Source organism: Phyllobates terribilis, unplaced genomic scaffold (assembly GCF_046119375.1).
Source record: "Phyllobates terribilis strain yellow unplaced genomic scaffold, ASM4611937v1 Scaffold_1__5_contigs__length_1240528914, whole genome shotgun sequence".
Lineage (NCBI taxonomy): Eukaryota > Metazoa > Chordata > Amphibia > Anura > Dendrobatidae > Phyllobates > Phyllobates terribilis.
The window spans coordinates 522,963,551-522,977,933 of NW_027362761.1; the positions used below are offsets into that span (position 1 = coordinate 522,963,551).

General features: G+C 37.8%; 1 protein-coding gene across 2 annotated transcripts in view; it reads right to left on the reverse strand.

Moving 5' to 3' along the window:
* HCN1 (hyperpolarization activated cyclic nucleotide gated potassium channel 1) overlaps positions 1-14,383 on the reverse strand; it is a 526,503-nt gene that overhangs the window by 36,842 nt on the left and 475,278 nt on the right. For both annotated transcript variants that reach the window (XM_073680307.1, XM_073680308.1), the window contains exons 6-7: positions 8,748-8,988; positions 3,258-3,422 (exon numbers count right to left, since the gene is read on the reverse strand). In XM_073680307.1, coding sequence (XP_073536408.1) covers positions 3,258-3,422; positions 8,748-8,988 — 406 coding nt within the window. The remainder of the gene's footprint in view (positions 1-3,257; positions 3,423-8,747; positions 8,989-14,383) is intronic.

Sequence of the window (14,383 nt, forward strand, 5' to 3'; positions counted from 1 at the left end):
ACGCTGTCATACAGAATATCTGCATGACAGCGTGGCAAATCAGGGATGTTCATGGGCGGTGCCGATTTTTTGGGGGCTAACAAGCCGGAACCCCGAACATGAACCCGAATTTGAAATGCCGAACAAATTAGCTCAACACTAATCACTTGCTCATGCCATGTCACGTCTCCTTTTCTGTCCCTACTTCTGTGCAGGTGTTGAATGTGTCTAGAGCTTCATCAGATACTAGAGATTTTGCAGTTTGCATTTGCGCAAGTGCAGGTTGCGTTCAGCGCCTGCGCATTGGTAGAGGAGGAGATTGCCAAGGAGGCGGTCATGCGGTATATTCATATTTTTTCATAAAATTATAAATCAGAGCTGACTGTCACAGCTCATTACGGTATCACGGGTATGTGAGATTTTACCGAGGACAGGGAAAAACCTTGGACAAAGACAACTTTACAGATGGATGTAGCTCCAAGGGGAAGTTAGAAATGTAGCTCTGCTATATCTCTATATGAACCTTTAAAAGATAACTAAAGCACGAGAATACTGACACACAGTTTTATACGTGTACACAACATATAAATATATTATATATACACAATATAATATATATACTAGTCTAAATGATGTCAAAAGTTACAAACATAAAACGTATATTTTACCATTTCATTTCAAATATTCATCATTTTTTCTATTATGTGAAAAAAACATAACCATTAATAGTTTGTAGGCGTGGTATAAATGTAACAAGCACCAAATGAACAACCATGGCGCTCTATTATGGTAGCACAGCGTAGATGCTATTACTGCAGCAATAAAGTTCCAATTTATCAAGGCTTGGGTTTCATATGCCAATGTTAATGATGGGCGTGCAGGAGTAAGATGCACCAAATTTATTAAGAGGTGAACACAATGTAATGAATTAGGTGCCTCTTATCACTGGACTGGAGTAACCTTTCTGGTGTAAGTTACGCCACAACTTTTGTTGAAATTATCGGGGTGGGTTTCACCACAACCTATTCAACCCCAACTCCTTTCACTTTGGTGGAGATGGCCGAAACTGGCACAAAAATATCAAAAGTCGCTAATTTTTTGAGCAACTTGAATGTGTTTTACGCTAGTATTCTGGCAAAAACACCTTGGTGAATGGAGCCCTTAGGGGCCGGACCATCAAAGCTATTACGCCCAAAAAACTGGTATAACAGATTTAAAAAGTCTAAAAAATTTTGAGCGGTATGGAGTTGCGTAAAAATTTTGCAACTTTTATTGTATTTGTGCCAGTTTGAATTAGCTCTGTCGAAATGGGTGGAGCTGGGGAGGAGCCAGGAGGGGGCATTACCACATCGTCCCGTCTAATTAGTTAAAATTGCTGGCATTTTGTAGTCCAGAAATGTTACTCCAGTCCTTGAGTACTGAAGTAACATTTCAGGTACGGAGGGGCACAGAGGACATGCATCAAATTTATTAAGTGGCATGCACCTCTTAATGAATTCAGCACCTCCTACTCCGAGGAGCCAGTCTTAATGGATCGGCCGCTTAGCTTCTGACTGTCACGGTATGTTGATAGCTAAGTGCACTGGCTGTTTGTTTGCCGCTTGGTACATCTCTATGTTAAGGATGTTGATGAATTTATCAAAATAGAAGTAGACATATTTGTAGGTATGAATAATCTCTATAACTACAGTATAATGACACTGAGAGGTGTAGAACTGGATAGGTCACGAACGACAATGAATGCTCAAACCAACAGAAACTTTGAAGGCTTCCGTCTAATGTTAGTGAGTGAAAAGAGTCTAAGGTGATTAGTAACAGATAACACTGAAAAATTGAGCAAGAAATCAGACATTTGAAAAATTTGATTACAACAACAGCCAAGTCTAGAATCTATTAATACGATCATCTTTAAAAAATGGGCTTGGGTCATGAAATGAAGCTCCTAGGCCCCAATGGAATATCTGTAAGTAGGTAAGCCTGGGTGAGACTACTATACCTGCATCCTATAGGCAAGCTCACAGATTTAGACCTTCTTTCCATTTTCTTACTATTTGGGGCACAGAGTCTATAACACCAACTTATTCAATAACTTTGAACTTTTGATCATTATGCAGTACATTACTATAAAAGAAATCTTATTGGCCACCTCAAATTTTACTCATCACCCATAACCTATGTTTCATGTATTAAAAGGAATCTGTCACCAGGTTTTTGATACCCCATCTGAGAGCAGCACAATGTAGGGGTAGAGACCCTGATTCTAGCAATATGTCACTTACTGGACTGCTTTCTGCACTTTTGATAAAATCACTGTTTTCTCTGCTGCAGATCTACCAGCTTTCTGAATAACCCCACCCCCGGTTGGCAGCTTTTTGTGTACACTGTGAATAGGCAGGAAGCTGACAATCAGTGGTGGGGGTGTGGTTTTACAGCTCATTAAAATGTAGGACTATGTGGCATCAGGTTTACTAGTCCTCTGATAATCTCTTGCTGATAAAACAGTGTTTTTTATCAAAACTACTGCAATCAGCTCAGTAAGTGACACATCACTTGAATCAGGGTCTCTGTCTCTACAGTGTGCTGCTCTTAGATGAGATGGTAAAAAGTGGTGACAGATTCCCTTTAAGAAAAAAAATGACATAGAGTATCTTAAAGAACACTTCAGGCTTTAACTCATTTAAGAAACGTGCAGTACTATGAAGATAGCACATAACTTAATGGCTAGGTGGCTCAGGGGGTGTGCTATTAGCCCAATCTTTTGTGTGGGGTGAACCAGAAATGAAAAAGTTCAGAAAAATAAAAACAGCCTTAAAATACCTAAAATGTAACCAAGAAGAATGTTTTTTTTTTTATAATGACCAATATACAATAAGACTTCATCTAAATGTGAACATAAAACTGGTTCCAAATATATTGGTCAAATTAAATATAAAATAAAGAAAAAAATGTCATTATTTCTAAGAATAATTCCAGATGACCCCAACCCTCATATCCTCATATGTGCTCTAAGAAAAAGCAAAAAAAAATACATTAAGCAGGAAATTGGTGTAGTAGATGAACTTTCTACTGCTTTGTCCATCAATCCTTGTCAATAAAAGCAGTAATACATGTAGCAATATAGAAGAAAGCACCTATCCAGCATGCACATGCATAAAAGCACTGTCAATGATGATGAATGATGTGCTGGCCTCAAAAAATGCATTTTTCTATAGACTAAACACACTAAATGCATCACTGTCTGGAACTGGATGGAAAAAATAGGTAAAAAAAAATAATACCTATCCTGTCTAGTCTGTCAATGGCAACAGTTTCGAAGGCTCTCCTCATCATGGGATATTCCTCTAGTACTTCATTAAAATTCTCCACGGATAGCGAGTACAGCCGACAGTAAGTCTCAGCTTTCACACTGGCTGTTCGACGACCCTTTGTTAGAAGGCAAATCTCTGCAAAACAGTAGTAAAAAAGGTTTATTCCATGTTAATTTATTTTCATCTATGAATGTAAAAGACAACACTTCTAAGTATACAACATTCTTCTTAAATTGCATTTATTCATACATTTTGAATCTTGACCATTTTGTTCCACTTAGGTTTACGGAACTTTATTTAAAGGGAAACTATCATCAGAAAATGAGAATTTAATTCAGGTTTTTGTGTTACCTGTATTAACATTTTTTTTTCAACAATAAAAAAAATAGTAATCTGGCATTTTTCACACTGGCTGCTAGGGATTTTTTTAGCCCATATTTTCTGTCCTTTCTGCAAGAGTTTTGAGCAAGGCTCCTCATTATCAGAGGAATTAATAGGGCTTGTGTAGATGGCCTTATTTTTGGTTGGAGTCTGACCTAACAAAACATCTGATCTTGCTCAGACTGATGTTATTCTATGGGGCTGTGCAGATGTCCTCTAAAATGCTATAGTATGAAAACATTGAATACTAGCAGCCCGAGTTCTGAGACAAATAAGTTTCGAAGCTAGAAAAGTGTGCTCTACATAATTAAAACTAACTCAAATTACCCATGTCTATTCACTTTCAGCCTTTTTACACAATAAACAACAAAGTTGTCATAATTAATAAATTAGTAAATGGCATTACAGAAAACAAAAATAAAATTTAGAAGATTACAGAGACGTTCGCCAATTAAAAAAGTGGATTGCCCAGGGCAGATTGTGTGGAAATCTCTCTGTATGCCTTATCACCTTCAGCTGATCTTGCTAAAATCTCTGCCTCAAGAACATTTCTATTCAATGATGTTACAACTAATCGTGTACCATTTGCAGAGTCCTCGTTTTGTATTCAAATTTCTCGAAAACATAATAATGCTCCCCACTTTAAGTCTAAGGCAATGACTTGGCATGCCTGATGGGGTTAAGTTATTTAAAAATTCAATAGGAAAATCTTCCCTTTCATCGTCGTCATCTACAACAACAGAGTCATTGTTCCAACGTCAGCTGATGTTTTTCTCGGACTCACCTCAACATTAAGCTCTTTATGTAGTAAGATATGAAATTTTAATTGCATTACTCCTGTAGAAAACATGTCAGAAAATGAAGGTGCTTAACACACAAATTGGCCAATTTGTATGAGCCAATAGCCAGCCTCAAAGCGTACTCCTTTGTTGGGACCCTAAACCTAACATTATGCCAATTCCGGGCTAAAAGTCTATAATTATATGGGCAGGTAGGATCAAGGTCTATTTATTATTGATATTTGTAGTACATGCCTTCTGACTGAACACTCCTCCGATCAGCCTAAGACTTGCTCTTACCTGTCCATATAATTGTAGGCTTTTAGCCTGGAATTGGCATCATGTTAGGTTTATGGTCCCAACAAAGGAGTACGCTTTTTAGCCCAGTAGAGGCAAAATGTTAGATTTAGGGTCTCAAAGATTAAAGGTCCAAATCTTGTCGCTGGCTGTTGGACTCACACGAATTAGCCAATTTGTGTGCTAAGTGCCTTCATTTTTTAACATGTTTTCTACAGAAGATATGTAGTTCCAATTTCCTATATTCAGTTTTTACATATTATAGCATTTCAGAGGACATCTGAATGTACTTCGATTTCCACGGACTGACAGAATGGAGAAGATGGAGAAATTTTTTGCTCCATCTTCTCCTTATCCAAAAGAATCTGACCACACTCTGATCACACTCTGATCAAACTCTGATCAGAGTGTGATTAGCATAATCAGTCCGATTCTATCGAATGAGTGAATACAGAGTTGTCTGCACCTAGCCTTGTAATGACAGGTAACACCTCTACACACAGCTGATAACATAGGATACATCAATCACAATAGACGACGTCACAGCTGACCCTGCTCCTCCTCCCTTCACAATGAACTTTGCACACACTCATTAGACACTTCAATACAAAAGCTAGGGCCGGGATCCAACCATTGTGACCAATGTGCATGTATTAATAAAATATTTAAAAAATAGAAAATAAACATAAAATGACAGCTTCCTTATAATAGGAAGATATACTTATCTCTGATTAGAAATCTTGTAGTAAATGGTTCTTGGCAGAGCAATGGAGATCCCTCATAGTCTCTAACCAACTTTGCTTTCTATGTTGTGTGAAGCTATACGTACCCTTAATGAGCTCCCAAATTCAGGGATTACCCAGTTCCCGCTGGTCTCTACATCCTTGTCTCCTCTCAACACACCATAAGTAAAAAGAAATAGCCATTCAATAGATAAACACCAGTCACATCGATCATCCATCTCAGTCAGTGATTGGCTCACCAGACATTTCCAGACATTTCTGATGTATTGAAATGTGACCAAGATGTAGAGATCAGCGGGAATTAGTTAAGTTTTGAAATAGGCGCTATGGGGTATCAGTAAAAGTGAGAAATGGTTCTTTTATTTTTTACACCAGTCTGAGCCCTTTTAAGTTACCCCAAGCAGTGGAGACTTTGATGCCGTGATGGAGCATTGTCCTGCATAAAAATCATGGTTTTATTGAAAAATGCTGACTTTTTCCTGTACCACTGCTTGAAGAGTGTCTTCAAAAAACTGGCGGTAGGTTTGAGGGCTTGATTTTGAGTCCATGTTCAACCCAAAAAGGTCCAACTAGCTCATCTTTAATAATACCAGCCCAGAAGCAGTACCCCACCTCCACCTTTATAGTGTCTGAGTGGAAGTGGAGGTCTGTGTCCGTTACTGATCCAGCCACGGGTCCATCTATCTGGTCCATCAAGAGTCATTCTTATCTCATCAGTCCATAAAACCTTTTAAAAATCTGTCTTCAGACGTTTTTTGTCCCAGTCTTGACATTTTCAATTCTGTATATTGCTTCATGGTGGTTGGGTTTCCCCCTTCCTTACCTTGACCATGTCTCTGAGCACTGAACACCTTGTACTTCTGGCCTCCAGTGAGGTTGCAGTTCTGGAATATGACAGCACTGGAGGATAATGGCTTCAGGGTCATTTCACGCTTGATTCTTCTCAAATCTTTGGCAGTTCCATTTTTTCTCAGCACTTTATTTGCAACCCTGTTGACTTTGTTTGCAACAAAACTTTTGATGGTTCTGTGATCGCGCCCCAATATTTTAGGGCACCTCTGTAAGACTTGTAACAATTTTTGACTTTTAAGAGTCAGATAAATCTTTCATTTGGCCCATTTTACCTAATGAACACAAGCTGCCTAATAATTCTGCACACCTTGAAAAAGGGTGTTATATCCTCCTCATTACAAAAATACTCATCACCTGATCTCCTTCATCCAATAAGCATTCAAGATTATACAGCTTGGGGTTGGAAAATTATACAGTTTGGGGTTGGAAAATCTGCATCAAAATGATGATATGGTCAAAATACTCACTGCCTAATAATTCTACTCACAGTGTAATTTATCTTCATGTATCAACTATGTAGATACAATTTACGTTATTATGAACAAATTCAGAAAAGCTCTTAGAACTTTCAACATTGTGTGCAACTTTAAAACAAAAGTTTTACATTGTCCTTCCTTTAATGGCATTTCAGAATCAGAAAAATATTATCAATTTATTGTAGGGGTCGATAAAAAAACTTTTAGTAATTCTAATATCAAAGTAATGCAATCCAAACAGGTCTAGAATTTCTGATGAACTTTGGCAACATGTTTTGGAAGCTTCAAATTATATGTGAATTATGACAGATTAACAGAGTATATTAACCACAGTTTCCCATTATATCATTTTCAACTATATTTTAAATAGGCATAATAATTATTTTACCATACTGGCCTTTTTTTCTCTCTTTCTTATTTTTTCTATTTCCTATATTGCATTATATGCTCACCATGTGTCGGTTATTTTGGTTTTTGTTCTTTACATGAGGGTTTACCTCCACATTTAATATAAATTAGCAAAATGTTGGACATTGTACATATTGGAGCTCTATGCTGACACTACATATAATTTTCTGATTGCATTCCTTGGAGTGTTGTGGCTAATTTCTCCTGTACAATTTCAATGTCATCTCAATGTTTTCAACTTACTTAGGACCAATGTGGGTATTTTATTACTCATTTAACTACTTCTGGACTGCCTATAGACTAGAAACATCCTGGCAGTCCACACTTTACTCTGCACTGACATTCTAAAACATCAATGCAGTGTAAGCAGCTAGCACAAGATTGTGCAGCTGTGAGAGTGGGAAGCTTCCCAAAGAGAAGATAAACATGGTTTATTACCATACTCGCCTTCTTGATCTCGATATACACAGCTCTGAACATCTGATTGCTAGGTGTAGGGAGGTAATAGGAGCAGCATGGTCTTAAGAGACCTAGTCAGCTCTGCTGAGCAGGCAGAAAGCTTAAACTCCTCTGTAACTGTGACTAATATACCAGCCCCAGTTACAGGAGAAATCAGCAATAATAAGAATGTATTAATATATTAAAAAGGTCTTTTAAGACCTTATGGGGGGATGCTGCATGGTAAATAAATTAATAAAAATAGCAAAAATAAAATAGATATTGACAGTCAAAATCTGTTTCTAGCCACACACCCCCAACAAAGTCCAATATAAAAAATGTAAAAATATATAATATATATATTTATTTCATATAAATATAGAATATAAAAATAACTTACGTGGAAAGAGGAATGGAATTTAAAATGTTTTAGTGGTCCTTTGTGGTCATAAATTAAAAAATGTAAAAATAGAATCCCCAGATATAAACAAAAAAAAAGCATAACTTAATGACATATATATTAAGCCCCATGTATTTTGAAAAATAGAGGCAAAATTATTTGAATATCTAAATGGAATATTTTTTTAGAGCCTTTAAAAGCGATTAAACCTAAAAATGGCCCAAAGTGTATATACGGTAACTCTTTTTTTTTTGTAGGATGAGTTGTACTTTTTATATGAATCATTATGTACTATTTAAAATTTTAATTAATATATACCGTATTATTTGAGCATGTTGTGAAGGAGCTATGGGGTTAACAAATAAGTAAGCGTTTATATTTCTTCTCCTGAAAAATGGTGTTTTTAAATATGTAGTAAAGATTAAAAATCTATCAGAAATAGCAGCAGGAGATGAGGAAGCTGATTTTGTCGGGGGATAGTGACCTGAGATTTTATTATGTAAATGCAGACATGATAGCGAAATGAATACAATACAAGAAACTGGAACAAGACAGATCAGACCATTTCTTGCATTTGAGTTTCCCTTTTTATTATTTAGCATTGACATTCTTGTCTTACCTTATTACCTGTGGCGATTAGCATTTTTTTGTAAAGAGGACTTTCACCCCATTTTAATCATACTGACCTCCAAAATATGATCCATCAGTCAGTTTCATTTCCCTGCTGGATTTAGTTATGACACCGGCCACACCATGCTGAATAAAATACATCTTCTTCCCAACTGCTCCTTCACGGATTATATAATCTCCAGGCTGGAAAACCTCAAACCTCAATTTGCTGAGCATGGCTGTGACAAAGTTCGGGTCTGCATTAGCAAATAGAGGCATAGTAGCCACTAGTTTTCGACAGTTGAAATTGACTATTTCCTAAAACAGAACACAAAAGAAAAAAAAATATACCATGAAATTAGGGTACACACCATCACTTTATAATATTTAACCATAGTACCACATCCGGTCAGTAGGAGTTCATTAAAGGGAACATATTCCCTTGAGACGGATCCCACACATCCAACCACAGCCACTACAAAGTCTGCTAATGCTTAAGTTATTAGTAATGTTGTTTTTCTGACTTCATTTACATAATCCTACATTGGTTTTATTCTCTTTTTATTTTTCATGCTTCTTTTTCTTAAACTCATATACATTAATAATTCCAAAATGCTCACTGTTAGACATGTACCAACAGTGACTGGTGACAGGGCTGTAGCTCCACTGTAAAAAAGATAACTTCCTCTTGGGGAATTAGGATGTAGGAAGAAACGTCTCCTTCAAAGTTGTCATTTGTGCTGATAAAGGAGAATTTTACATAATACATTGACACCTTCAGAGGCGAAACGATCATGGATCCAGGCGGAAGGATGAGCCCCCCGACATCAGTGACTATTTCAGCTGGATGTGTGTCTAAGGACTCATATTCAGCTGAAATGTATTGCAGCGCAGAGTCCCTCCACTGCAATATATGCTGCCAGCCAATCAGAGGCAGGCAACTGAGGTTGGCATGCCAGTCACAGGCGGCGTATATCAGTGACGTCATTATGCCAATATCAGGCATGCCAAAGTCGTCAGAGTGGGTAAAGGTGAAAAGAATGAGTTTGTTTTATGTGATTTTTAAATGGCAGAACATGGAACATTATTACAGGATGGGTCCAGGATGGGGGACATTATACCAGGAAGGGGCCCAGGATAGGGGCGGTATACCAGGATGGGGGACATTATTACTGGTAGGCGTCCAGAATAGGGGACAATATACCAGGAAGGGGCTCACAAAGGGGGACATTATACCAAAATGGGTGACATATATTACTGGAAGAGGCCAGGATAGGGAAATTACACCAGGATAAGGGACAATATTACTGGTAGGGGTTCAGGATGGGAGACATTATACCAAGATGTTGAACATTATAGCTTGAATGGGCTCAGGATGGGGAACATTATTATAGGAAGGTGCAGAGGATGGGTGACATTATACCAGAAAGTGGCCCAGCATAGGTGAAATTAGCACAGGAGAGGGTACATTATTACATTATGGGGGGCAACACGTATGTCTTTATAGGATTTAGACATGCTAGGGCCTGTAATCTGACCAACATGCAGGTGGGGTCCATTTCCAAACTTTGCTCCGACGACTATCGGACTCTAGTTACACTAGATCCAGGTTGACAACAGCAGTACCTGATCTCTAGCAATATTTAATCTCTAGTAATCTTGAGTCTTTTTCAATCTTAAGAAAGGGTCAACATTACTAAAGTCGAAGTGCAATAAAACACTCAAGGTGACCATACAAATTAGACTAATAATGGCTGAACTCATTAATTTTGTCACAACCAGCTGGCCAGCCATCATATGTGCATTAGGTTTTTGGCCAACGTTTGTTAAGCAAATGTTAAGGAAAAAAGGATCGCCATGTTGAATTTCAACTCACCCAAACCTTTGTTCACAAGGGGGACGAGCTACAGCAAGAAAGAGGTGTCTAGTAGCAGTTTACTCCCTTCTCCCTATTGAGAACAAATGCAGACAAGGATACATGTGTTTTGAGTAGGCAGAAGGAGGCCTTGAAATAGCGTGTATGAGTCCGAAAAGGCATTGAGAAAGTGAGCAAGCATTCAAAATGGCGTGGGCCTGAGAGAGCGCCATTTATTCAGATTACCCCAGTTTGAAGTCTAAAGCACAATAAAAAAAAATTTTAAGGGAAAAGTACTTTGAAGATAATTTTTCTTCTTCTTTTTGCCAGGACAAATAGCTGTTGGCTGCACTGGCTATCAGCTGACAAATGCAGAAGGTGTATGGCCACCTTTGTGGACAGTATGAAGTTATTAGATTTCGAATTAGGATCTTGGAATAAGTCATACAGAAAACAATCACATGGATAGAGGTGTGCAGCATTGTAGAAAAATCCATAATCCATTGGCTTTACTCTAAACCAACCCCTAAAAATATAGTATAGAAAGACTGACATATAGGAGAGTTTTCTTAATAGTAGAACCTCTAAGAGCTGCGGAAAAGATTTGGGCATATCTACGTATATACCATTCAGAATATGATCTTGGCTGAATTTTCATTTTTGCTAACTGAAATCTTATAAATAAAGTTAATTGAATAGAACACAATAATTTAAAAGTGATTCATAAGAAAGTCGATCACAGAGATCATTAATCAAAGTGTCAACTGCTGCCTAGTTTTATGACCCTACAGTGGTGGTAGTTAGACAAGAATGGGGTTTTCAGTAATGACGGTAACAGTGAGGAATGGCAAATAAAGGTATTACCATAGGCCCACCCCTCACCCGGTCCTCTACTCTTCAAACAGGTCTTCTTCTCGGTCTTTTGTCTGGATATTCCAACGCTGACCAGGCCTCAAGTAGTCACATGACCTGCATCATGCCTCACGTGACCACATGAGACCTAGTCACAAAACAGAAGTGAAAACCGTTCTGAAGCGAGTGGACAACCGGACAGGGAGCAACACAGTAAGACCTTTCGACCCTCAAAAGAATTGATTTGCACTAAATATGAATTAATTTGCTTATCTTTACTATTAAAAGGAAGTGATCTTCAGCAAATGACCTATTGTTTAAATCTGTCTTTTTGTGTTAAATATTTGTTTTTCAATTTTGGCAATGTTTATTTTTTCCTATTATAATTTTTGTTGAAAATAGAAAATAGAAATCTTGTAATTTTCACACTGGCCACTGGAGCTTTTTTTAGACTTCCACTTCCTGTTGTTTCAGGAAACAATACATGTATATTAGCCATAATGGTCAGACACTGTTGTTTTGTATTGAAGCATCTAATGAGCCAGTGCAAAGGTCATTGTGAAGGGAGGTGGAGCAGGGTCATCTATGACATTGCCTATTGTGATTGGTGGATCTTGTGTTATCAGCTGTGTAAAGAGGTCTTATCAGTCATTTTAATCCAGCCTCTTATAACATAGAGATTTGATTAAAAATCTTCCTGAAAGGACAGCAAGAAATTATCAGTGGCCTGTATAAAAATGAGAAGGTTACAAATTTTATTTTTCTAAATAAAGGTTATGATATGAAAAAAATAAATTACCATTTTTTTAAACAAATGATTTAAACACTAGGTCATTTTTTTGGTGATGATGGATATGGAACATTACTGTAAAATGTTAAGAATGCATCTACTGTTACATTTATAGTCACAGGCCCTACAGAATGTGTAAAATCAACAAAATAGTGGAAAATCTAATTCTGCAATAGTTTTACTTTATGAGGTCAGACAGTCTTGTGATGAGCCATTCCTTTTCAGATGTCACTATCTGAAGGAATGTGCACATTTCACAGAATCCAAAGGATATTGTGTCTTGTCTCTCCACTATTGGCGGTATTAGCAATATTCATGAAGGAGGATATAGAATCTGAATGTCACCCCGAGCGAGATATTGCTCATTATGCGAAGCTAAATACAGTATTTAATAATGCAACAGCTCAATTTTGTTATTTTTAGCGCTGTCAGAAATGTGTTTTATGGGAGGAAATATATTTAGCAAATGTGAAAGACAACATTTCAAGATTTGTAGCATAAACTGTAGTACATGTGATGCTACATGCATATGACGACTAAACCCCTTCATCACCATTTTCGGGAGCCGTGTTATGCATTTTATGAGCACAATATAGAAACGGATGTGATATTGCAACATTCTCTTCGCACCATCTTGTTTAATAGTGATGCTTTAAATGATTTTTCGGCTGTCATGATTCATAGAAAGGAGTCATTTGAACCTACTATGTTCAACATCGATTAGCTGATACAACATGGACAGTTCCCCCACAAAGAAACACTGTAAACCATTGAAGTGCTAGTTGCAGCGCAAAACAGTTGTCGTTATCACACCCTGGTATTTCCCTATAGCATTGTATTTTAAAAGAGGTGCAGAAAATAAAGCTATTTTTGGATGGCAGTGAGTAGAAAAAAAAAAATGTGATTACTTCATGGTTTCTGGTGATGCATTCCTGTCCTGATATTGTGTCTGGTGAAGTATTCATGCTTTGATGGTACTTTTGGTGGTATAGTCATGTACTGATGGTGATTCTGGTGCTGCATTCATGTCCTGATGGTGGCTATGGTGCTGTATTCTTGTACTGATGATGCTACTGGTAATGTATTCATGTATTGACGGTACTGCTGATGATATATTTATCATACTGATAGTGCTTCTGATGCTGTATTCATGTACTGATAGTGCCTCTTGTCATGTATTCCTGTACTGATGGTATTTCTGATGTTATACTCATGTACTAATGGTGCTTCTGGTGTTGTATTCATTTACTGATTGTGCTTCAGGTGCAGTATTCCTGTACTGTTATTGGTTCTGATCCTGTACACATGTAGCGATCCAGACAACGTGATGAATGGCTATGTCAATAAACTCTGGTGCCATCTGACAAGCTAAGGATTACTACATCTGCATTTATGTTAAAAATGTGTGCGCAGTGAGGCTGTGTAGTTACCAGCTTCACTGCTCATGCGCTATGACGAGCTGCTCCCCTACACTTGTGCAGTGAAGTTCCCAGTTTCACTGTGTGCAGCCAGAGCTGCTCGTCATAGCACATGAGCAGTGAAGCTGGTAACTACACAGCCTCACTGCGAAAGCGTGGGGAGCCCGTGTCACAGCGCATGCGCGGCTCCCAGCTCTGTAAAGCTTTACTGCCGGCTGTGTCATACTGCTCAAGCATCCCATAACTTCAGCCAGGGCAATGAAGCAGTGGCTTCGTAAGAAGCATTTCAAGGTCCTGGAGTGGCCTAGCCAGTCTCCAGATCTAAACCCTATAGGAAACCTTTGGAAGGAGTTGAAAGTTCCTGTTGCCCAGCGACAGTCCCAAAACATCACTGCTCAAGAGGAGATCTGCATGGAGGAATGGGCCAACATACCAGCAACAGTGTGTGCCAACCTTGCAAAGACTTACAGAAAATGTTTGACCTCTGTTATTGCCAACAGAGGATATATAACAAAGTATTGAGATGAACTTTTGTAATTGACCAAATTTTTTCCAATAAAATTTGAAAAAAAATTCTTTCCAAATCAGACAATGTGATTTTCAGGATTTGTTTTCTCATTTTGTCTCTCATAGTTGAGGTCTACCTATGATGTCAATTACCGGCCTCTCTTATCTTTTTAAGTGGAAGAACTTGCACAATTGGTGGCTGACTAAATACTTTTTTTTTCCACTGTATATCTACATAAAAACTGACTATACTGTCAGATTTCACACAAGATGATAAAACTGCACACAGTC